The 26,081-nt window shown below is 39.4% G+C and overlaps 1 protein-coding gene across 1 annotated transcript in view; it reads right to left on the bottom strand.

Moving 5' to 3' along the window:
• Window positions 1-26,081, bottom strand: part of LOC124622655 (multidrug resistance protein homolog 49-like) — a 385,512-nt gene that overhangs the window by 49,199 nt on the left and 310,232 nt on the right. Inside the window, exons 19-20 of the mRNA XM_047148447.1 lie at window positions 11,593-11,834; window positions 5,849-6,011 (exon numbers count right to left, since the gene is read on the bottom strand). Coding sequence (XP_047004403.1) covers window positions 5,849-6,011; window positions 11,593-11,834 — 405 coding nt within the window. The remainder of the gene's footprint in view (window positions 1-5,848; window positions 6,012-11,592; window positions 11,835-26,081) is intronic.

The raw sequence follows: 26,081 nt of genomic DNA, 5'->3' as shown, positions 1-26,081 counted from the left end.
CCACACTCCGAGGCAGCAGCCTGAAGACGCCTGACCGCGGCCATCAACACGTTTAGCTGTTCGCGAACAGTGGTCAGCTCCTCCTGCGTCCGTACACAGCAGTCACACATCCTATCCATCCTAAGGAATCAATTTACTGACTTGCTTCTTACAACATTATTATGAAAGGATACCTTGCTACTCGCCATATAAAGGGAACATTGGGTCACAGAGAGGCACAATAAAAAGACCATTATACATTTAAGCTTTTGGCCAAAAGGCCTTCCTCCAAAGTAGAAAACACCCACACACACACACACACACACACACACACACACACACACACACACACATATGACTACTGTCTCTGGCCACTGGGGCCATATTGCAGACAGCTACTTGGTGTTGACGGTAGGGAGGAGGCAGGGGTGGGGAGGAGAGGGACAGTAGTGCAGGGGTAGGGGAAAGTGTAGAGCATGCAGGGACATGATGAGGACAAGAGGACAAGGTAGCCACTGCCAGGTGCAGTCCGTTGGCTCAAGGGGGGGGGGGGGAGGGGGAGCAGAAAAGTAGAAATGGAGAGAAGCAGAGAAGGGGAAAAAGAGTAGTGGGTGCTTTGGTGGAATGGAAGGCTGTAGGGTACTGGAGAGGGAGCAGAGCAGGAGATTTGTAGGTGGAGGATAGGGACTAGCAAAAGTTTAGGCCAAGAGGGGGGGGGGGGGGCGCTTCTTCCTTCCGGATCTGCTGAACCATTTACAGTATCATCCACGTAAATAGGTAGGAAAACGAGCCTTTTTCCTTGAGTGTCCACACAGACACAGATCTGAATTGGTTGATTGAAATTTTAGAGTTGCATTGAACTTGGCATGCCACTGTTGACCTGCCTGGTGAAGTTCATAAATGGCTTTTCTCAGTTTATACACATTATCACCAATTTTCAACCTTTGGAGCATATAACTTCTCTTCTCTATGTTGATTTTTGCAAGTAAAGCTAACACCATGAATTGGAATTTCTTCTGCATGTGTCATTGGTTTTTGGCACTTGTTTGAAGAACTACCATTCTTATTACATGACAAACTGTTATCAGAGACTGATTCTTGACACACATTGTTTGGTAAACTTGTCAGCAATATCTCCATTATGATGAAGGAAGTACACTTGACACTGTCTTCTGTGATCAACTATGAGAGTCACAAAGAATCTTGCATCATTTTGAGGTGGTTCCCTGAATGGTTCACAGATATCAGATTGAATTAATTCCAAAAATTTATTTGACATAACCTACTGAAAGCTCTCATGAGTGTCCTACATCATACGGAAACTGAGAGTTATGGTCTGTAATAATTATCTCCGTATGGCGTATTTTGGGCTCTTTCAGTAGCACATCTCATATGGCCTTCTCATATGGGGACATTCTCCTCATATCAGCAATATTTTAAAAGTAAAAAAAAACAAAAAACAAAAAAAAAAACAGTTGTCTGCACTTTTGCAAGACTGGTCCTAAAGAGTACTGTTGCCCTCTTTTCACCAGGCATAAGCTACCAACACTTGTGAACCTGTACATCTATGAATCTGCATTCTGTGTCGAGAACAGCATTAAGGAATGTGTTTTAAGGGAAACAATACACAAATATGACATCAGAAATAAGGCAATCATTGAATTCCAAGGCACATGCTAGTTGTAACAGGAAACTCCCATAAAGTAAATGCCCTCAAAATTTTTAACAAGCTGCCTCTCACAAGCTGCCGCGGTGGCCGAGCGGTTCTAGGCACTTCAGTCCGGAACCACGCGACAGCTACAGTCGCAGGTTCGAATCCTGCCTTGGGCATGGATGTGTGTGATGTCCTTAGGTTAGTTAGGTTTAAGCAGTTCTAAGTATAGGGGACTGATGACCTCAGATGTTAAGTCCCATAGTGCTCAGAGCCATTTGAACCATTTGCCTCTCACTGCTCGATCGCTGCCATTAAAAAACTCAAATCAAAATTGTATGAATTGCTGACAAAAAATCCATTATACAATATGAAAGAGTTCTGTGATATGGACAATGCAGACATTAATATTTAAAATTATAGCTGTATATAAGATAGTTAATCTGTACATGAATTGTAAAGGCTAACTGTAATAATTTAAGTGCAACTGTAACTTGATATTATTAACATATTACCTGATGTTATTAAGAAAGCCTATTCTACTGTATTAGATCAATGGCAATGAAAGATTCTGATACTGCTACCACTACTACTATTACTACTACTTTGCATCTTGTTTGGTAATATTATCAGACATGATCTTTCCTTCTAGATTTTGAGAGATCACCTTTACAACAGATTTCACACCTGTCACATGCTCATTTTTGATCATCCTTATTATGTCTCTTCAGTTTATTTGATGCAATTGAGAATGTATAATTTCCACATCACTTTTCATGGTTGCCTGTTTAACAATGCTACATGCTTTTCGATGATCCCCAGTAAATAAAAGAAGGTACCACCTCTTTTAGCAATAACTTTAGCCTGGATTTTAAAGTCTTGTATAACTGTATGAATTTTCCCAAATGTCACTGTACAGTTATTGTCCATAAATTATTCATTGAAATTAGGTTGGTTCCAAGATTTGGCACATATAACAAGTTTTTCAGTCTTGTGGAGTTGTCACAATGATTTGATGTAGCAATTTGAATATTAGCTTTAGCCTCTATCTATGTAGAACTGTCATATGCAAGCATTAAATTTCTTTATGTTTCTGTCATGTTTGATAACACTTTTGGATCATTATATACCAAATCTTGTGCATTATATTTGTGCAGCTTGTAACCATTGTCTATGCTCCGTGCTGTATAAACACAAAACAACTAAATTTGAGAATGCAATCATTTAGCAAAACAAAATTCTGGCAAAGAATAAGAATTGGTGTAGATGCTTCCAAAGGGAGGTGGTATACAATAAAAATGAGAAAACAATATCCTGTGTTTGATTTAATCATTTATAGTACATGCTCCATCGAAGGGTGGTCTGGTGGCGTCAGCACTTGTTGTGCTCAAGTTGCATAAAAAATAGTTGTTTCTATCACAGAAAACATAGTACTTCCAAATGGGTACGAGAGACATCCATGAAGTTGCTAGAAAGCCAGTTACAGCAGATGTAGGTTTAGGAAGAAAGTTAAAATGAAATAGTTGGTCCAACAAAAAAAAATGTAGTTAATGCAGAAGCAAAAGTAACTGTGATAATAATTCTGAATACTGTCAAGAGGTTATTAAGGCATGTAAGACACAAAATAAAGGAATCCCACCAGATGTCAGATTTGAGAATATAATTAAGAACATCATCATCATCAGCTGTCTGACACCCACTGCCAAATAAAGGCCTCCTCTAGATTTTTCCATGCATTATGGTCTTCAACTATATACACTCATGTTGTTTCTGTGTTTTTTCTAGTACTATCTATCCACTTCCCATTAGGTCATTGTCTCAATATTTTGCTGTCTCTTGGAATCCAAGAAATAACTTCCACATATGAAAAGGAAAATTCACTTGAGAAAATTATAAAATGATGAGACAGAATTGTTGATCAGCATCACTTTCAAGAGATGAAATATTTGGCACAGCTCACAGTCAGATACAAAAGTACTATAAAAGTACAATACACTTTTATAATAGCCTACCAGCAATAATAGATGTTTGACTCCTGAAGTTAAGCACCGTTTAACAATTTTAAAGAATTTCCTTAGTCCATCAACCATCCATTCGAAACTTCCTGGCAGATTAATACTGCACACATGGCCAGAACATGAATATTGTCTATCATGGACAGGCGACACCTAATGAGTGAGCTATCTGTGCATGATTCACTACTCATTCTCAATGCTTCATTTCTCCCAGTATCTCTCTCCTACTTTCCAAACTACAGAAATTCTTCTGCCACCTTTCTGAATAGCATTCTTGGAAGAAAGAATATCACATAAAAGCTAAGCCACATCCTAGGCATTGTTTCTAGAATGACTCTCTCATTTTGCAGAGGAGGGTGATTTGTAATGAAACTTAGTAGCATTACAAATATGTGCCAATGAAGCTCAGTTGGTAACAAAATTGTATGCAAAAGACTATGTTTAGAGTTTAAGTCCTCACCCAGTTCACATTTTTAATCTGTCTGGAAGTTTCAGAACAGCATTACACATTTTTTGCAATATGAGTTTGAAGCAGGAATGTGTGAAGATCACAGCTTACATGTCAGTCACACAGTTAGCAGCTTTACTGCTGCACTCATGCACTACAGCCATGGTCATGGAAACTGATAAAGAGCATGTTTGCCAAATAATACTTTTATTCATCCCAGATCAGTACACAACCAACTACAATAGGTTCTGTTCATAACTGTCTGTGCACACAATAAATGGTGTTCGCACCAATAGTTCAACCTGAACACCAGTCCTCAGTGGTCACCCAATCATGTGATTGATAGAAAACAGTCAACGTGTGTATGGTATGAAGGGCTTATTTCAATAGTGGTACAAGTCCATTTTTGTTCATTTTGAGATTTGGACTCCTAAAGTTAAATGAGCACTGAAAAATCTGCAGTTGAGATACCAGAAATATTCAAGCATATGGCTTCTTGCTAGAGATGAATTTTCTTTCTGTTTGTTTGGATCATTAATTTCAGAAGCATTATAGGCAGAAAAGTGAACATTATCAGAACTAAGTTTTGAAAATCCTATTTTATTTTTCAAAAGCATCCCCCCCCTCCCTCCACCCCAAGAACTTGTTGTCTGCAAATGCTGTAAATATAAACAATCTATTTGCTTTCCTGTGTCTTTATTATACACTATTTTAGTAATACTCTAATTAATTTTTAGCCCTATTTTCAAACTTGTTATATTAAGTTTTCCCATTCAATGATAAAATTTATCTGTGTTTTAAGTGTACAGGACAATGATTTCAGCAAAACAAAAAGTGATTCAACTGTGTCTTGTTAACATACATTCCTTTTTCATTTTTCGAGGTTAAGAATCTCCCTAGTCCCTAGAGCTGCAGAGAATAGTTTTGTTTATTTGCAGCTGCTTTTCCAGGCTCCACTTTCAGTCCTGGATTAAACACTATACTGATTAAGTCTAATGAAATTGTACCACTGATGTATGCCTCTTTTAAATTTTGTATTATATATTTCAGCCTTAAATCACATAATTAGTAACATTAGCAGTTTTGACTTGTCACCAAATCATTATCCCATGATGACAGACACTGTGCTTTCTTACAGCACTAAGACTAGTATGTGTAAACTGATGTATGTACTCTTTAGTATACTGACATAGGTTGCATTTGTGCCTTTTTTTCCAAAGGCTGGTAGGGAAGACTTAGTGAAACTCAGTGAAAACCTGTCTCAAAACTTTTGAATGCCAGATTCAAAAATATTGATCCCTTCAGTAATTTCACTATTAACATTTAAAGGATCAATTGTACTATACCTGTTTCTAAGGCTAGAATATTTCTTTACCTAAACAAATCAATTTATTTTCTCCACATGTGCAGTTGGTAATAAATTAGTGAGTATTGCGTGCACTATCTGAGGACACTGATAAGTTGTATCTGCCTAATTTTTTGTGGATTATAATGATAATATTGTTATGAACTGCATTCTATAAATAATTCTGCAAGGTCTTTTCAAATTAGCAATTTGTATTGAAACATCATTATTTACAGGAGCTTTCCTTTCTTCATATCTGGAATGACATCATACACCTCCTACATAATTATTTCCAGATTGTCATTATTTGCATTGTTAACTATCTGCATTTATGAGTCTTCTTTAACAGTAAAGAACTGCAATTATTGAGAGTGAAGCATCAATACAGAAATGAGATAAACAGAACTTACTGGAACTGCTGATTCCCCAATATCAGGGCCAGAGTAAATTAGAGGTTTTCTGTCCAGAAGCTGAAAGAGACGCCCTGCTGCCAATCTTGCAGTTCCAAAGTTTGGTGCAAATGCCATAGACTGACCCAACATCCATGTTGAGAAGATCAGAGCTTCAGCCACCCTTAAAAGTAGAATTTTTAAATGAATCTTCAGAGAAATTGTCTCTACAGTCCTGTATTGTGTTAAAGAGCCTCATATACTGAACTCAATTAAGAAAAGACAATAACTACGATGAATAACTCAAGTCATTTTTTCACTAAAATAAAAACATTTTATCAGTGGTTTCATCATCTACCCAAAGTAATGTAGGTAATAAAAAACTATTAACAATATTTGTGATGATAAAGCAGAATTTACCTAGAATCAAAAGCAACTGAAGCAGTATTGTCACACACATATTTAATAACACAATAATTTCATAGTTACAGAACTTTATAAAAATTTTTCATCAGAACGACAAAAGGGTATAGGTAAAGTAAAGTGACTATTCTGCATCGGTAATGAAAGAAAGGAAAGTGCATTCAAAATTCTGGATTCAAAGAGGCACAAGTTACAAAAAACATTTCAGAAGTAACATTGGATTAAGAACACAGATTGAGATTCAGATCTGAATAATTAGTTGCTGACCATCAAGTAAATAGAAAAGAAAAAGTTAAAAAAAGAGAAGTTATGTATATACATACAAACAAAATGAAATAGTGTGAAATAACAAAGATAACATAATTATCAATATAAAATGGAAGAAGGAAATTGTCTTTTTCTTTTCTACAGCTTATAGTATCGTACATTAATGTCATTTTTACACAAGAATAAATCACTTCAATAAGGAGACTCTTAGCAACAGACAGTTACGTAAAAAGAGGAAAAAGGTTTAGCAAGGCCCTAGTGAGGGACTAACGAACACACAGTTAAGTCCCATGTGCTGTAGTGTTTAAATGCTGTCAAATTCTGGGCAAGTAGTGATCTTGGATTCAGTTTGGTTGGCGGAAACATTGAGTGAGGGGTGGGGAGGAGGAGGAATGAGACAGGTGGGGGTTATGAAAGATTATGCTGGAGTGAAACAAGTAGCTGAGTGTGGGGGTAGATTAGTGGACAAGCATTCTGCAAGGACTACAGAAAGGGAAAATGGGAAGAATACTGAAGGCGAGGATACAACGAGGGAGCTTATCTTCCATTCAAGATTTTCCTTTATTCCATAATTGCAGATCAGGTATAAGAGAAATGCTTACAAGGTATTTGAGAGCCCGTTCCTATCTACAAAATGTGGCAGTACTGATACTGGAAGGTATAAATGAAATGACCAGTGTGGTAAACAAAATGCCCAGCTCCCTGCCATTACATTCCAATACTCCACAACACACTGAATAACAGAATATTGGATGTTTATTGCATATGTCCATTCATTATACCTGACAACTTGATGCCCATATTAAAATCTCAGGTTTTCCATTTAATTGATTTAGTGCAGTGATTTAAAGTTCAGGTAAAGACAAAGCCATACCACCTACAAAACAATCAAGCCTAATAAAGCTATGTGGTTTCAAGACCAATTACTGAGCTTATAACTGCTTCAGTTTTATGATGTGATAGTGGCCTATCACTGCAAATGTAGCCAAATCTCCTTGTAATAAAAAAATCAAGAAAAATAGAATGTGAAGGAGCAAACAATGGTAACTTGAGATTGGCATCTCAACAATGCAGGTAAAGATAGATTGCTTCTTACCATAAATATGACACATTAAGTTGCAGACAGGAACAATTAAAAGACACCTACACATTAGATTTTGGCCACAGGCTTCATCAGAAAAAGAAAGAGAAGCACACACACATTTGTTCACACAACCAAGTACACCTCACACACACCTGACCGCCGTCTCTGCCACCTCAGACCAGATGAAGGCTGATAAAACTGTGACTCAAAGTCAATGTATATGCATCTTTAACTATGTCTGTGTGCAGCTTAATGTGTCATCTTTATGGTAAGTAGAAATCCATCTTTGACGTACATTGTTGAATGTAAAGAAACACTTTACAAGAGATGGTTCTTTCTAGAAGTTACTATTTTCTAAATTTTATGTTGTCTCATGACTTGCATACTAAAATGATGTGTAAATAGTCTCATTTATATAAATAGTTCACAAGTATGTGGAAAGAGTAAAGATAACAATTTTCCATCTAGCTGAGTTGTGAAAGTGCTCAATAGGTACGTAAACAATAATGAAATCTTTGATATTCATAAGTTTTTGGACAATGTACTTCACCAGGGTTAATCAGTATAGAATACACACTGGTGTGCAAAACTTAAAGACAAGAGTAACTTTCATGTGATGTGTGTAACATAGCTCCAGGAAACAGGGAACATACATAAAACTTTACGTTTTTGACAGAGGTCTTGTTTGCCTAAAGCGCACTTTCCAACAGTCTATCTTTTGTGCCTATCTGCAACTCAGTATCTCCACTGTATGTTGAGTAGCAACTATCCTTTTCATATTACTGTTACATTCCATCCTGGATTTTTCATTGCTTGATTCTGCCTTTATTCCTTCCATTATTTATATGTATGTTTGAAGATAACTAAAAGAAATATACAATGAGATGAACAAAAATGACAATTTTATTCAAAGACAATAATAACAGTGTGGCATTCTGTGTGGACATGCCTACTAACAACCCATCTGCAGGAATGGCCACTGTGAAACTGTATCCAAGAGACTTCTGTATTGCCTAGTTAAAGGGCACGCCGTGCAACATTTTTCCAACGAGAGCAGCTTTCAGAACTGCACGGATGAGAACTTGTATTGCAAAATATTCATTGCTTCTGCACCCATCAGCCCCAACCATCACTTATGTAATTAAATGGAACACCTGCAGCCATCCTTTCAATGTTGTTTATTATATAGTTACCAGTTTTAGTGATTCAGTTCACCATATTCAGGTCTTAACTAATGCTGAAGGGGTGAACTCCAATTGTATACATAATCCCATCAGTGATCAACGTCTATGAACTGGTTTCCACAGGCTGTAGCAGTGACAATGTGTTCGCAACCATGCATCTATTTCTACATCTACATCCATAATTTGCAATCCACCTTACTTCTATGGAATACATTATAATTAAGGGCCAACTACCAACCTTGGACTGATTGTCAATTATTGTTGATGACATATGGAAGTTTGACCCTGCCCCGTCAGTCGTGCATGGATAGTCAAATGATAAGGTGACTGCTCGTGATAAGTGGCAAATCCAGGTTCAAGTCCCAGTCCAGCACAAATTTTCATTGTTGTCATTCCATTCTACAGCTGATGGCAGTCCTTATTTGCAACTGCGAATTCATTTGATGTGATTGTCAATCTTGTGCAGGTCTTCCTGCAGTTCATTAGTCTTCTGACATTGCAACCTTCCTATAGACAACAGCATCATCCATGAATAGCCTCATGGAGCCTCCAACATTAGCCATTAGAGCATTAACATAAACTGAAAATGCATTTATCTCATTAAACATTACTGAGTTATTTATAGCAATAAATAATGCACCACCATTGGTATCCAGTCCATCTTTCTCATATACATCATGCTGTTGTTTGTGACTGTAATGTTGATAGGAGAACAGTAATTACTGAATTGTCAGGGGGCTGCATACAGGACTAAATCTGGAGATCATGGTGGATGGAGTAGAAGTCTTCAATAATCTCTTATCTCTGGTGCATTAAGCAGCTGGACATACTAACTTCCAGCAGGGCCATGACCAGACATCCATCTTGCAACATTTAATGCACTCTCTATGATGGTGAGGGCCAGCATTGTCACCAAACATGCTGCTCCCATCTCCTCACCCCCATACCCACCTCAATCCCTTGAGCATGTGTGGGACATGATGGATTGCTACCTACTCTGCTGACAATTACTGTTAGTATACCTTAAGCAGTTGTGACAAAAGTTGGAAGTAGAATGGAATACAGTGGAACTTTGCATAGCATAATTTGTTCCAGAATCTTACTCGTAGTCTGAAGCAAAAAATGTATCCCATATAAATTAATGTAAAATATGATAATATGTTCAATCCAGAGAAATTACTAATAGTTTTATCTTATTCAATCCATTTACATAAAAAAAATTATACATACAGTATAATGTACTTTATTATTCATAATTTGTGACTAATTCCTTTTTACGAGGAAGCTGTCTGTAGTCATTTGTTTCCACCAATGCTTCAACACTTGACAACAATGCAAAACAGCATTATTGTCAAATAAATTTGTAGCATGTGTAGCCACAGCTTTATTCAGGTGATGATTTTCAATGTACGATGCAACTGATTCCCACACTTTCAGCATTTCTCTTACTGCACCAGAAGATTGCTGCTTTGCTGCTACTGCCCCCTCCTCCTCATCCTCCTCCTCTCCTCAAGTTCCTGCTGTGAAACACACTGCAACTCCATAACTCTCAGAACCTATGTGCATCTTAAAGTTGCTGATAGAGTTATCTGCTGTCATTTTGTCAGACCCGGCTGCTTTGCCATGCCTCACAACACTGTGGACATTGGTTCTTCTCTTAAACTTCTTGAACCATCCGCGGTTTCCCTTAAATTTCTTTGGCCAGTGATGATCCTGGTGTCTTCCTAATGAGGTCGGCAGAAATCATTCTTGCCTTCTCACAGATGATGCTATCATAAATAGTGTCACGTTGCAATTGCTTTTCATTTATCCATACAAGGAGCAACCTTTTGACTTCATCCTTAATATAAAACCATTGTTTTGATATTCTTGTCACTCCATTTGAAGCATCTATCTCCTTAATATTGTCCTTGTTTTCGAGGACAGTGCAAGTAGTTGTTGTAGGCCGACTGCATGTGTGTGCTAAATCGACAATGCTCAATCACATTTGTGTTTTTCAGTGGTTTTAAGTTTCATTTCTAAGGCCATTTTCTTTCATTTATGACTGTCTTCTCATGGCTTTATCTTCAAGGACATTTCTACGAAGAACATTAAAATTTGCACACAAAAAACCTTGTGTGAACACAAGTGTGATTACTAAGGTGCACTAAGATGGTACATACTAAAGACATTGTTCTTATACTTCTGCTGACAATGAAAAGTGTTCATATTGTTGTATGTTTCGCCATCACATGTGAACCGTTGGTGATATCACACTGAATCTTCATCACTCATTATGTGAAACATCGCTCATTAAGTGAGTCATTCTTTTTACAATTTTCTTTGCTCATTATGCGAATTGCACCATTATGGGAGGTGCTCATTATGTGAGGTTCCGCTGTACTACCTATATTTGTGATTGTTTCAGTGCATGACTGCACTGTAACTAGAAGAGGTTATACGGGTTGCTGAAACAACCATCAAAGACATACGCCCAAAATGGAGAACACTTGTTATGTTCAGAGATGTACTATTCATGGGTGGATATTATATAAAGATCATCAGTAGGTATCTGTTTAAAAAGTAGAACACCTTAAGAACTCAAAAAATACAAGTCATGTAATATTCATTCTAGTTTTAAGTACTTTTAAGAAACTTAATAATTAACAATCTGATGAAATACTGTGCCTCAGCAACATTTAAAACACCAGAAAATCCTGAAACACACAATGTTCATATAAATATTATTCACATAATAACTGGTATTTTAATGACTGCAGTTCACCAGGGATGTATTTGAAAAAAATAATAAAACTGACTGAACTCACATTATTATATTTTTGTATGGCATGTTTTCAGCTGAAGTTAGATACCCTCCATAATACAGAGCAAGAGCATAACCAAAAAATGGTGCCGTTTGCCCTGTAGCAAACACCAATCCTCTCAGTCGCATTCTCTTCACCATTGCCAGGGAAGCCAAGTGCAGTGAAATATTGTAACGATTGATAAATGATTGTTCCTGCCCCAAGCTTGCCACTGTACGGATATTTGAAATAGCTTCCACTGCCACCTGAAAGATAATGCAGAAATCCATAATTCCAAATATTTTATTAACACTGGGTATTCCATTTTAAACAGACTTTTAGTACACTGTCTAATATTACTACAAATTTTACATGGCTTTTTAAATGAATGACTTCAGTAAAATCAGATCTTTTTGAATGAGTTTATTTGACAGTGGAAAATGTGAAATAATGAATCATTATGACATCTCAAAATTCAAGACAACTGTTTGCATTGTTCTTAGGTGTCCATCTGGGTGCTGTCATTGACAGAACACGATATTCTGACAGTGTATCTTGTTCTCATCTTCAGGTGATACCTTCAGTAAGAGAGTCTTCGCTACATCATGCCTCTTTTATGCTTCTATCACACCTCACTGCTTCATCTGCTGCACAGCCACAAACATCATCAAGTGGAGAGGGTTTGGGAGGAAGGGGGGGACATTATGGTTGCCTTCCATGCCCATGTGGTCACATGTCAAATGTATTATCAACATGTCTGAAGAAGCATATGGGCTTCAGTGCAACTTTCCCAGAGCTTTCTCTCTGAAATACTCCATGAATAAATTCAGCACCACTAGCGACAGAGGGCACCCCAAGATATCACCATCCATTTGTTCATAGCACCCACCCTTAAAAATAAAGAATGTAGATGTGAGCACAAATTCAAACAGGTTGAACTGACTTCAGGTGTTCCTCCATCATCTGAACTCTTTGAACCACAGATTTAAATTTACCATATAGCTACACGGAAAAGGCAAATTCCTCTTCATGCACATCCTTGTTAAGAACAATGAGGACACAGTGTGTACAGGAAAGCCATCCACAATTATTTGTATCTTCACACTTTCAGTTGCATGCTTCTTTACAGGATGAGGGAGTGCTATACATTCTGGTCCATATTTGACAAAGAAAGCCTATTAATAGAACTTAGCCATCTATAGGATATACTCAATAAGAACAGATGCAGTGATAGGTGACTCTGGTGTGCTTTCAAGTAGATGCCACTGGTCCAGCAAACAGAAGATAATGATTAGAATAAGACCATGGCATACCTGCTATATTCAGAAAAAGTACTGAGTAACTTTTGAAGAATTGAGTTGGGCGCTCCATAAGCTGGGTGTCTGTCACATTTCATACAAATGTGGTATGGTATACATCAGGAAGACTGTGAAGACAGCAAAGGAAAGTGCCAAGAGTACAGAAGACAGAATGAACTTAAGCAATCCATAAAATCTGTGGTTGTGGAACACTGCATAGTTATAGTGTAGCCCATAAAATATGAACAAATGGAAGTGCTTAAACAAACCTTGTTGTTTTGTGTTGGTTGGGTTAAAGAGGGGGAGGGAGGGGGGGGGGGGGAGAGAGAACGGGCCAAACTGCTAGGTCATCAGTCCCGTTATTTTGAGATGGTGTCTTAAAAGAAGCTGTTAGATATGAGCAGCTGATAGCATGATCAATGGGGACAGTGGCTTCACTCTCAGTAAAGCGAGGGACCCAGATCTCCACCAACGGAAGTCACACATCAACTGAGAGTCACTTACATACCTGACTGGCACATCAGAAGTGCTAGGGACTGGAATTCACGCCCAATATCTTATTACCCCCCCCCCCCCCCCCCCCCCCCCCCCCCCAACACTCCAACTGATGTGACATGCAGCTGGGCAGTGGGGGTAGGGATGGTGAGTGATAAAGGTATAAAGGAGGCATGACATGGCAAAGATTCTCATTCTGGAAGTATCATCTACAGATGAGAGCAAAGTATGCTGTTGTAATATCCTGTTTCACCAACAATTGCACCCAGCTGGACATCTGACAGCAATACAAGCAATGAATCAGTGTTTGAGCTAGTACAAATCTGATGACCAATGAAAATCCATTTTCTTGTATGACATTCAGCTCTTTCATCCTGTAACACAAAAACTCTTTGTGATAACTGCTTTAATTAGATTAACTGAATCTTTAATTAGCAACTAAAAAATGAAATGCAGTGTGCTGTTCCTAATAAATACTCCTCAGTTTGCTGTTGTATGTAGGGTTCTCACACTTTGCATATCGGAGTTCTTCATTACATTACGGAATACACTTCAAGATATGCTGGAGAAGGTGACAAAGGAATGTGATAATCAGCAAGATGGAGGTACTTCAAATATGTTCCAGTAACAAACAGTCCTCCTTTTTTCCAAGTTTAAGGATCTCAAAATTTCTTCCATGGGTGCTTGAAATGTTTTTAGAAATATGGGATTTCCTTGCCATATTACTTTTTAATTAAGTATTTAACAGTCTAATGAAAGCTATAGATCTGTCATGTGTCTTCATACAAATCAGATTATACAATATTTAAATTACAAATTATTGCCAACTGGTATTTACTGTGACTGATCAAAAGCTTTCAACTGTGCAATTCACAGTATTCTCCAAGAGAAGCACAAATATTATGGTATTAGAGATGTTGTCCTCTAATTGGTGTTATTACCCTGTTGTGGTTGCGGGAGTGATGTGGTCAAATGATCCTTAGAGCTATACTTTTGGTAGCTTTGCTACAGGTAGGGTCTCCCAAAACAGACAGGTAATTACTCATTGGGCTCCAGTGCCCTGACACAGTGGCCATATGGCTGAAAGCTGTGCTTGTGTAAATACATGTGTGCTTTCTACTGCATAAGAAGGACTTTGTCCAAAAGTTTTAATATCTTACATTTTTAATGTGCCTGTCTGCGACTCAATGCATCCTCTATATTGTGAGTAGCAGCAATCTATCCTTTCCATATTGTTGTTATTCCAGCTGGGACTTTCCACTGTTTAAAATCTGTGACTGCATGAGAAGAAAAGCAGACTGAAAAATAAAACCCAGATCTACTGAGAAAGGCCTGCACTAAGGGCAGATATGCTTTTGAAATTCGACACAGGTCTGCCACCCTGCAAGAAGAGGGAGGTAGCGTACACAAATTATGGCCAAAGCTCAAGATTGCAGTCAAATATTTCAGAGATGAGATAATGCTGTAACCATTGGGCAGAAGAAGGGCAGGCAGAAGATGCTCAACTGCTAGGTGTCGAGATACTGCCAACAAGAGATAAGAGTTATTGCTGACAAATGAATAAAATGAAAGGACAAGGTTGGGATACATGGAAACAGCTAGAGAAGCAAAAACAAGTCCTCCAAGCAGAAAAGCAACAGTATACAAACAACAGCATTATGAAAAGGATAGGTTGTTGCTCACCACATAGGGGAGATGTTGAATTACAGACAGGCACCACAAAAAGACCCCCTATACATCTAAGATTTCAGCCAAAAGGCATTCTTCTAAAGCAGAAAACACATACATTCACAAAAGCACAACTCAAAACATAACGTTGAACCCCACATGACTCAGTTAACTCTTCCTTCCAACTGTGATCCAAACCTACTGCTCCAAAATCACCCCCAGTTAGCATTCCAAAATGTCTTAATCTCAAACTTTGCCTCATCATCATTCATGAAATCCCTCAACAGTTAAACTAATCTTACATCCACAGGCCTGAAAACGGATCCCAACCAGATAATCCTATGGGTCAACAATGGCCCCACCATAGTGGTTTGGAACAGTGGGGATTATCTGGTGGAGGGAGCCAGCAGTCAGATCTGTCCACCTACAAACCCTGCCATAATGACCCCACTCCAGAAATCCAGCAGGATCTCCAGTCTCTTCTCAAATCCTTAAGCCCATCCCAGAACCTCTTCTCTGAATCTCTCTCTCTCCTCATGCCTACCACTCCCTGCACCCCTACCTTCTATATATTTCCTGAAAGCCATAAACCCAATCAACTAGGATGTCACATTTTGGCCATTAACTATGCCCCCACGGAGATAATCTCTGCTCCCATGGACCAACACCTTCACCCAATTATTTGTAACTCACCTTCCCATGTAAAACACATCAACCATTTCCTCCATCGAATCTCCACAGTTCCTGTTTCTTTACCATTTGGTGCCCTGCTCATTGCTATTGACACCACCTCTCCTCTACACTAAAATCCCTAATTTCTAAGGCCTTGCCACTACTGAGCTTTACCTTTCCCAATGCCTGATTGACTCAAAATCTACCTCCTTCCATGTCACCATGACCATCTTGACCCTCACCCACAATTACTTCACCTTTAAAGGCATCACCTACAAAAAAAATGCCATGGTACAGCAATTGGCATCCAAATGACACCAACCTATGCCAAACAATTAATGGGCCATCTAGAGGACTCCTTCCTAACCACCAAGAATCCCAAACCCCTCACCTGGATCAGATTCAACGATAACATCTTTATGACCTGGACTGAGGGTGAGGACATTCTGACCACATTCCTCTTGAACCTCAACACCTTATTCCACTTTCGCTTCACCTGATCCTTCTCAACCCAGCAGGCACCTTCCTTATGTTGACCTCCACCTCACAGATGGATACAATCACTGCCTCTGTCTAACCACCAGCAATACCTCCATTTTAACAGCTGCAGCCCATTCCAGACCAAGAAGCCCCTTCCTTAGAGCTTAGCCGCCCATGACCGTTGCATTTGTAGTGCTGAGCAGTCCCTTTCCAAATGCATCAAGGGTTTCACTGAGGCCCTTACAGGCTGAAATTACCCTCCTAGCCATGTACAGAAACAGATCTCTTGACTCCCCTCCCCTCCCCTACCACTTCCCAAATTCCTCATGTCCAGCAACAAAGGAACACTTCTCTCATGACTCAGTCAGAACCACCCAGGACTGGACAAACTGAATCACATTCTCTAACAGGGTTTCGACAAACACTCATCCTGCCCTGAAATAAGGAGCAGCCTACCCAATATTCATTCCACACCTCCTGTGGTGGTGTTTCGCCATCCAACAAACCTACAAAATATTCTTGTCCATCCCTAATCCACCCCTGCACCTAACACCTTGCTTCATGGATCATACACCTGCAACAGACGTAGGAGCAAGACCTGTTCCATACAACCCCTCACCACCACCTACACCAGTCTGCTCACAGACATTACCTATCCCATCAAAGGCGGAGCTACCTGTGTAAGCAGTCTTGTGATCTACAAATTAAGCTGCAACCACTATGCTGCTTTCTATGTGGGTATGACAACCAACAAGCTGTCTGCCTGCATGAATGGCCATCAAAAAACTGTGGCTGAGAGACAGATGGACCACCTAATGCTGCCTAACAGAACATACTTCACTTCAATGACTGCTTCATAGCCTGTGCCAGCTGGATCCTTCCCACCATACCAGATTTTCTGAACTGTGCAAGTGGGAACTCTTCCTGCAATATGTCATATGTTCCCCAAACCCCCATAGCCTCAACTTCACATTCACCGATCTGCCCTTCCCTGCCACCACTCCAGCACTTCACAGCCTTTTATTCCACCAATGCACCCACTACTGTTTTTCCCTCCTCTACTTCTATCCTCCCCCCTCCCCCTCAAATCACCCAACTGTACCTAGCAGCTGTGCCCTGCTCCCACCGTGTCCATGCATGCTTCCACAGGTAGTACACCTTCCCCCATCACTACTTTGCTGCCCCTCCTCGTCCTCACCCCAGTCTTTCCCTTACCTCCACTACCAACAAATTGCTTTTCCCATGATGAGTTGCTGCTGTACACAGTCTTTCCTCAGAGGCCAGAGAAGTGGTCTGGTGTTTGTCAGTTGTGTTGGTGTGAATATCTGTGTTCTCTACTTCAGAAGAAGGCCTTTTGTCCAAAAACTTAAATGTATAGCAGGACTTTTGTTGTGTCTTTCTGTGACTCAACATCAGCAAGATAACATTGGCAAAAGAGGATCAAACAGTAAGCAATACGAAAGACTTTTACAGGACAGCCAAGTGTTTGAAGTAAGGATATAATGCAAGAGCTGATGTGATCAAAGGTCAAGCAGAGCAAATGATAACAGATGAAGCAAAATCTATGGAGGAATTTAAAAACTATTTCAAAAATATCTTGAATTTGGATGAAACTGTCAACAGTGTTATGAGAGCAGAATTGAACAAAAATTGTACAGAGAAAATAGAATGACAATACCAATAGGGAAGAATGAATGGCCAAGCATGGAAGAGGTAGGAGATATCATGCAAAATGCTGAAGAAAGGCAAGACACCAGGAACATATGGAATACCTGCAGAGATGTTGAAAGAAAGAAGAGGTATCCTACAAGAGAGAGTGTACCACCTGATTTGGCGGGAGAAAGGATCTGATCAGAATGGAAACAGTCTGTCACATGCTCAATGATTAAGAAATGAGACCCAATGAAATGCAGCAGCTACAAAGGAATTACTTTACTATGTACAGTGTATAAGATCCGGAGCATGCTGTTGCTGAAGTGGCTAACACCATATATAGAGGTACTTAGATTCCAACAAAAAGTACATAGACTCCAACAATATGGGTTTAGAAAGGGAATAGCAGTCATAGACCAAGTGTTATCAAAGGGCTGAGAATTATCAAGAAATGTTCACTGTCTTTTTGTGGAGTTCCAAAAAGGATATAAAAGTGTATTTCTGTGTGAGCATGTAAGCAACCTGACAAGCATTAGAAAGGGTGCAAGTTTCCAGAAAACTAACACATGCAGGAAAGATGAAAGTGAGTGGAAATATGTGGAGAAGTTTGTGGTCAGGTCTGAAGTGTGTCAGTGAAATGTGGCAAACCAGAATGGAAAGCAAATTGAACACATTACCACAACTCTTACTTCACTAAGGGCTTGCCACCACCCAGGTTCCAATACTGTTAGAAGAATATAATGGATCTCTTTTGTATATTACCTTAGTAGACTAGTTACGTAACATACAACCATTCCAAATTAGACAAAGAACAAAACAAACATAATGTCAGAAGCATGAACAAAGTAGTAATCTGCACCTAGTGGATAATGTAATATGTAAATGGTTACAAGAACTAACATGTCAAATGCATAATCTCAGTCAGTTGGTAGAAACATTTGAAATTGTCGTATTCTGTTTCAATTAACATACACTATGGATAAAAAAATTGCAATGCCGAGAAGGCTTGTTTGAGGTAAATGAAAGTTGGTAGGCATGCTTCTACATCTGAACTTACATGAGTGGCACTAGCAGCATCACTATGAGGATGCAAATCAGTGCTTTAAATACACACTGTAACCATTGTGAGCATCAGTTACCTTTCAGATTGGATGTGGTGAGTCGATGTTAATCAAGAATTCCTTTAAGGCGACAAAGAAACTATTATCGACACCTCATCGAGTTTGAATGAGGTCATGTGATAGGGCTACAAGAATCTGGATGTTCCTTTTGCAGTGTTGTGGAAAGACTTGGCAGGAATGTAGCCACTGTACAAGACTGCTGGCAACAGTGTTCACCAGAATGTACAGGGTTATTACAAATGATTGAAGCGATTTCACAGCTCTACAATAACTTTATTATTTGAGATATTTTCTCAATGTTCTTCTAATAATTTCCGGGTATGCAGCCGGATCCCGTCGACATTCTGCCACGATATTTCGGCCCAGAGACGTCCGGCCATCATCAGGTGAGTACACAACTACTGAAGAGCCCAGGTGCAGTCGCGGTATATATGCCGAATCTCGCGCATGTGAAATGTACTGGCATCCTACAGCGCATGCGTCAGGTGTTGACATGCACAGCATAGCCGAGTTGTACGTGCTGCCCTCGGTGGTGGAAATAAAGGTTCATCTAGTCATTGAGTATCGAATGACACTGTTGATTTCGCTGTGATTGTATAATTTTAATAACAGGATTCCAATTTTTATCCAGCTGAAATTATTATTATTAAATATTAAAATTATACAATCACAGCGGAATCGACAGTGTCACTCGATACTCAATGACTAGATGAACCTTTATTTCCACCACCGAGGGCAGCACATACAACTCGGCTATGCTGCGCATGTCAACACCTGACGCATGCGCTGTAGGATGCCAGTACATTTCACATGCGCGAGATTCGGCATAAATACCGCGACTGCACCTGGGCTCTTCAGTAGTTGTGTACTCACCTGATGATGGCCGGACGTCTCTGGGCCGAAATATCGTGGCAGAATGTCGACGGGATCCGGCTGCATACCCGGAAATTATTAGAAGAAGAAATACGCCGGGAAAATTTCAGAAGTCACATTTTCTCAATGCTTTGCACACACATACAAAAACTCAAAAAGTTTTTTTAGGCATTCACAAATGTTCGATATGTGCCCCTTTAGTGATTCAGCAGACATCAAGCCGATAATCAAGTTCCTCCCACACTTGGCGCAGCATGTCCCCATCAATGAGTTCGAAAGCATTGTTGATGTGAGCTCGCAGTTCTGGCACGTTTCTTGGTAGAGTAGGTTTAAACACTGAATCTTTCACATAACCCCACAGAAAGAAATCGCATGGGGTTAAGTCGGGAGAGCGTGGAGGCCATGGCATGAATTGCTGATCACGATCTCCACCACGACCGATCCATCGGTTTTCCAATCTCCTGTTTAAGAAATGCCGAACATCATGATGGAAGTGCGGTGCAGCACCATCCTGTTGAAAGATGAAGTCAGCGCTGTCGGTCCCCAGTTGTGGCATGAGCCGATTTTCCAGCATGTCCAGATACACGTGTCCTGTAACATTTTTTTCGCAGAAGAAAAAGGGGCCATAAACTTTAAACCGTGAGATTGCACAAAACATGTTAACTTTTGGTGAATTGCAAATTTCCTGCACGAATGCGTGAGGATTCTCTACCGCCCAGATTCGCACATTGTGTCTGTTCACTTCACCATTAAGAAAAAATGTTGCTTCATCACTGAAAACAAGTTTTGCATTGAACGCATCCTCTTCCATGAGCTGTTGCAACCACGCCGAAAATTCGAAGCGTTTGACTTTGTCATCAGGTGTCAGGGGTTGTAGCAATTGTAAACGGTAAGGCTTCTGCTTTAGCCTTTTCCGTAAGATTTTCCAAACCGTCGGCTGTGGTACATTTAGCTCCCTGCTTGCTTTATTCGTCGACTTCCGCGGGCTACGCGTGAAACTTGCCCGCACGCGTTCAACCGTTTCTTCGCTCACTGCAGGCCGACCCGTTGATTTCCCCTTACAGAGGCATCCAGAAGCTTTAAACTGCACATACCATCACCGAATGGAGTTAGCAGTTGGTGGATCTTTGTTGAACTTCCTCCTGAAGTGTCGTTGCACTGTTATGACTGACTCATGTGAGTGCATTTCAAGCACGACATACGCTTTCTCGGCTCCTGTCGCCATTTTGTCTCACTGCGCTCTCGAGCGCTCTGGCGGCAGAAACCTGAAGTGCGGCTTCAGCCGAACCAAACTTTATGAGTTTTTCTATGTATCTGTAGTGTGTCGTGACCATATGTCAATGAATGGAGCTACAGTGAATTTGTGAAATCGCTTCAATCATTTGTAATAGCCCTGTACAATTGCAAGAAGACTGGGTTCCAGATGAACATATAGCCCTAATGAGAGGGAAGACCATAATGTTAGGTTTATGGCTCAGGTGCATTGTACTGCTTTTGCAGCAGCAATTATAGCAACAGCTGGCACCACAGTGACAAAATGAACTGTTACAAATCAGTTACTTCAAGGACAGCTCTGAGCCAGATGCCCTGTATTGTGCATACCACTGGCCCCAAATTACCACCATTTGCAACTTCAGTGGTGTCAAGCAAGAGCTCATTCGAGGGCAAAGTGGAGGTCTATTGTGTTTTCTGATGAAAGCTGGTACTGCCTCAGTGCCAGTAATTGCCATGTTTTGGTTACAAGGAGGTCAGTTGAGGGCCGGCAACCAATCGGTCTGCATGCTTGACACACTGGATCTGCACCTGGAATTATGGTCTGGGCAGCAATTTCCTATGAAAGCAGGAGCACTCCCATGGTTATCCCATGCACCCTGCGTCTAAATCTATATGTCAATCTGGTGATTCAACCTGCTGTGCTGCCATTCATGAGCAACATTCCAGGGGATATTTTCCAATCAGACCAATTGTGTGATCGGATTGAGGAGTTCCTAGATAACAGGACGCAGCATATCATTCTCAATGGAGAGAAGTCTTCCGAAGTAAGAGTGATTTCAGGTGTGCCGCAGGGGAGTGTCATAGGACCGTTGCTTTTCACAATATACATAAATGACCTTGTGGATGACATCGGAAGTTCACTGAGGCTTTTTGCGGATGATGCTGTGGTGTATCGAGGGGTTGTAACAATGGAAAATTGTACTGAAATGCAGGAGGATCTGCAGCGAATTGAAGCATGGTGCAGGGAATGGCAATTGAATCTCAATGTAGACAAGTGTAATGTGCTGCGAATACACAGAAAGATAGATCCTTTATCATTTAGCTACAAAATAGCAGGTCAGCAACTGGAAGCAGTTAATACCATAAATTATCTGGGAGTACGCATTAGGAGTGATTTAAAATGGAATGATCATATAATGTTGATCGCCGGTAAAGCAGATGCCAGACTGAGATTCATTGGAAGAATCCTAAGGAAATGCAATCCGAAAACAAAGGAAGTAGGTTACAGTACGCTTGTTCGCCCACTGCTTGAATACTGCTTAGCAGTGTGGGATCCGTGCCAGATAGGGTTGATAGAAGATATAGAGAAGATCCAACGGAGAGCAGCGCGCTTCGTTACAGGATCATTTAGTAATCGCGAAAGCGTTACATGGAGATGATAGATAAACTCCAGTGGAAGACTCTGCAGGTGAGACGCTCAGTAGCTCGGTACGGGCTTTTGCCAAAGTTTCGAGAACATACCTTCACCGAAGAGTCAAGCAGTATATTGCTCCCTCCTACGTATATCTCGCGAAGAGACCATGAGGATAAAATCAGAGAGATTAGAGCCCACACAGAGGCATACCGACAATCCTTCTTTCCACGAACAATACGAGAATGGAATAGAAGGGAGAACCGATAGAGGTACTCAAGGTACCCTCCGCCACACCCCGTCAGGTGGCTTGCGGAGTATGGATGTAGATGTAGATGTAATGCTCCCCCACATACCACTGTTGTAACTAAACATGCTCTACAGAGTGTCAAAATGTTGCCCTGACCTGCTCAGTCTACATATCTGTCTCCTATTGAGCATATACAGGACATCATCGGACAACAACTCTGCCATCATCCACAATCAGAATTAGCTGTCCTTTTAATGACTGAGCAAGTGCAACAGCCTTAGAATTCCATCCATAAACTAAGTCCAGCACCTGTAGAATACAATGCATGCATGTTTGCAAGCTTGCATTCAACATTCTGGCAGCTACAGCAGTTATTAATGCACCAGCATTTCACGTTTTCAATGTCCTATCTTTGCAGTGTTAATCATTTAAATATATTCATCAAACAATGGAAAATCCAGGGAGGAATGTGAGTGTCCTTTAGCTGTGCCTGTCTGCAATTTGACGTGTTTTATTTAAATATGTTGCCTAGACAAATGTATTCCCAACATTTCATTACTTTACATTAAATGTGTTTTTGGTGTTGTGATTTTTTTCTGTCAGTGTGTAATGAAAACGTGTTACATCACGTTACTCATTTTTGTGTACCAACCAATAAACATAAACGAATGGTCAGAAAATTATAAGAACTGCTACTATCTGTTTTTCTAAAAAAACATGTGTCAATGTTTGCTGGTACTCAAAGTAATTATGTAAGTTTAATGAAATAATGAAACCCAACAAATGTTAACAAATCATCAAAAGATACTTCCTGCATAAAATGCAGAATTATTGCAAAAGTTAACTGAGTGCACTGTTAAAATTTACATTGAAAACATGGTAGAAACACCATACTTAATGTAATGATATTGTCAAAGTCATTGTTTACTGTGCATATCTGATGTAAATTCAAATGTTATGATTGTTTTCTGGCCAATTTGTGTGTGTGAAACAAATAGTAACATTTATGCTGTTTCTGCATATATGTAAAATTTACTTGATGAAATAACTTCCAATTGTAAACTGAAAATTAAAATTAACAACTAAATAAGTGTTTGAAAGTATATATTAGGATATAAGTTGGGAAGTTTGAGGTTCACAGTTGAGCTGTGTCACATTGAGTAATAAAATATCTTAAAAACCTATAAATATATACCTGTTATTTCAAGTAACATTGCACACTGATAATAATTCTACTGATCCTGTTCTTGTCAGAATCACCAGGACATTGGATAGGAAGAAAAGTATCTGTTTTACACCATCTACCTGAACTGAATAATTCTGATGAGACTTATTTGCAGAAAATTTTTATCACACCACTACAATTTTTTTTTTTTTTTTTTTTTTTTTTTGAAGAAGTTACATCTCAACAGGAAGACTTCCTCTCTCTCCTTCTATTTAATCTGGTACTGGAACAAGAAATGAGAAAACTAATGATCCCAGAAACAGGAATTCAGCTAGGTAGAAGGATCAAAACACTGGCCCTACGCAGATGATGTAGTTTTAATAGCACAGAATGAGAAAGACCTGGTTCAGATGGGAACAGTGTTACTGGAAGAGGCAATGACAACAGGCTTAAAGATGAATGTGGACAAGACCCAATACCTCATAGTGAGCAGAGATAACTATAACAGACCTTTAGGTATAGATGGTAAAATCTCTGAAAGGGCGAAAGAGTTCATATAACCTAGGGCAGAACTCAGCAAAAGGAATGTGATAAGCCAGGAAATAATGGCAAGAATTCAAATAGAAAACAGGTCAGGGTGTGCATTGGGAAATCTGCTCAAGTCCCAGCTTCTATCTAGATCCATGAAAATTATGGTCTACAGGACTGTAATACAACCCATAATATTATATGGAAGAGAGAACTGAACACTGGCACAAAAGATAGAAAGAAAACTCTTGACATTTGAGACTGTTGTTCTGAGACAGTTTTTTTGGACCAGGGAAGGGTGGAGACAACTAGAGAAAAAGGAAAACCCCAGACTGTAGGAGTTCTGCAAATCACTGAACGTTATGGCAGAGATTGAAGAGAGCAGACTGAAGTAGTATAGTCATGTAATGTGTTAAATAAATGTCACGTGATTAGGGCCTCCCGTCGGGTAGACCGTTCACCGGGTGCAAGTCTTTCGCTTTGACGCCACTTCGGCGACTTGCGCATCGATGGGGATGAAATGATGATAATGATTAGGACGACACAATACCCGGCCCCTGAGTGGAGAAAATCTCCGACCCAGCTGGGAATCGAACCTGGGCTCCTAGGATTGACATTCTGTCACGCTGACCATTCAGCTACTGGGGGCAGACATGTAATGTGTTGAGAAGGGCAGATCACCAGGTAGGTGGTGGAAGAAGACTTCAGAGGTAACATAACATGGGGAAGACCATGCCTGAGGTGGATTAAGGGAATCAGAACAGCAGTAGTTAGAGAAGAATACATGGATCAAAGAGGATGGAGAAGACTGGTAAGGCGCAAGACCAACTGCAGTTTGTGGGGCCTTTCTAGTAAGTAAATATCAGAGGTACTGCTGGTAAATGACTTTCATTATTACCTTTGTACACTGTACTGTTTGCCTCCAGTGCAAATAAACTTCAACTAGAGGAAGAAAATATAGAAAAAGTATGAAAATAGGTCAGGAAATCAACTATAACAGCATTACAATAACATTCAAGGACCAAATCAGAAATAAATTAGACATATTGGCAATGAAGTTATAGAATTAGTTGATGAACTTTTGTATTTAAGACACCTAAAGACAAGTGCTGGGTGGGCAAATGACAAAATGAACTGTTTGGTACCACTTTTGAAATTGAAGTATTAGATACCATTTTAGATTTGAAATGTATGATGACATGAATTCCTTTACAGCACATGATACATTGGAGTATTTACAGAAATAATATCTTTCTTATTTGTTTACAATTAACAAGAACATTTCTGAAACTCATACTGTGTAAACATAACATTTCAGAAAATTGGTTATCCTATTAATTTCACTTTGAAACAAAGTTAATTTATCTGAATCATAGCAAATGTCATGTAAACATGCAACAATCATGAATCCTAGTTTAAACTGTTCCTGACTATGATTTATTATCCATTGTTTAAACAGTTATCTTTTTATTACAAAAATGTAGTTAGCTTTATGAGAAACACTTTTATCTGATGTAAAATCTCAAAACTAGAAAATATAAACAACATTTTATAGACATCCCATACTGGAACCTTCTATATTTATTTCGTAATTGTTTGACATTTTTCTTATCACAATTTTTGTTCTTTGATTTTTCCACACATGAAAACACATAATTTTGTCTCAGTTTATAAATATGTTAAA

This window comes from Schistocerca americana, chromosome 7, assembly GCF_021461395.2.
Source record: "Schistocerca americana isolate TAMUIC-IGC-003095 chromosome 7, iqSchAmer2.1, whole genome shotgun sequence".
Lineage (NCBI taxonomy): Eukaryota > Metazoa > Arthropoda > Insecta > Orthoptera > Acrididae > Schistocerca > Schistocerca americana.
The sequence above is the reverse complement of the archived record's forward strand: the minus strand, read 5'-3'. Positions and strand labels throughout refer to the sequence as shown.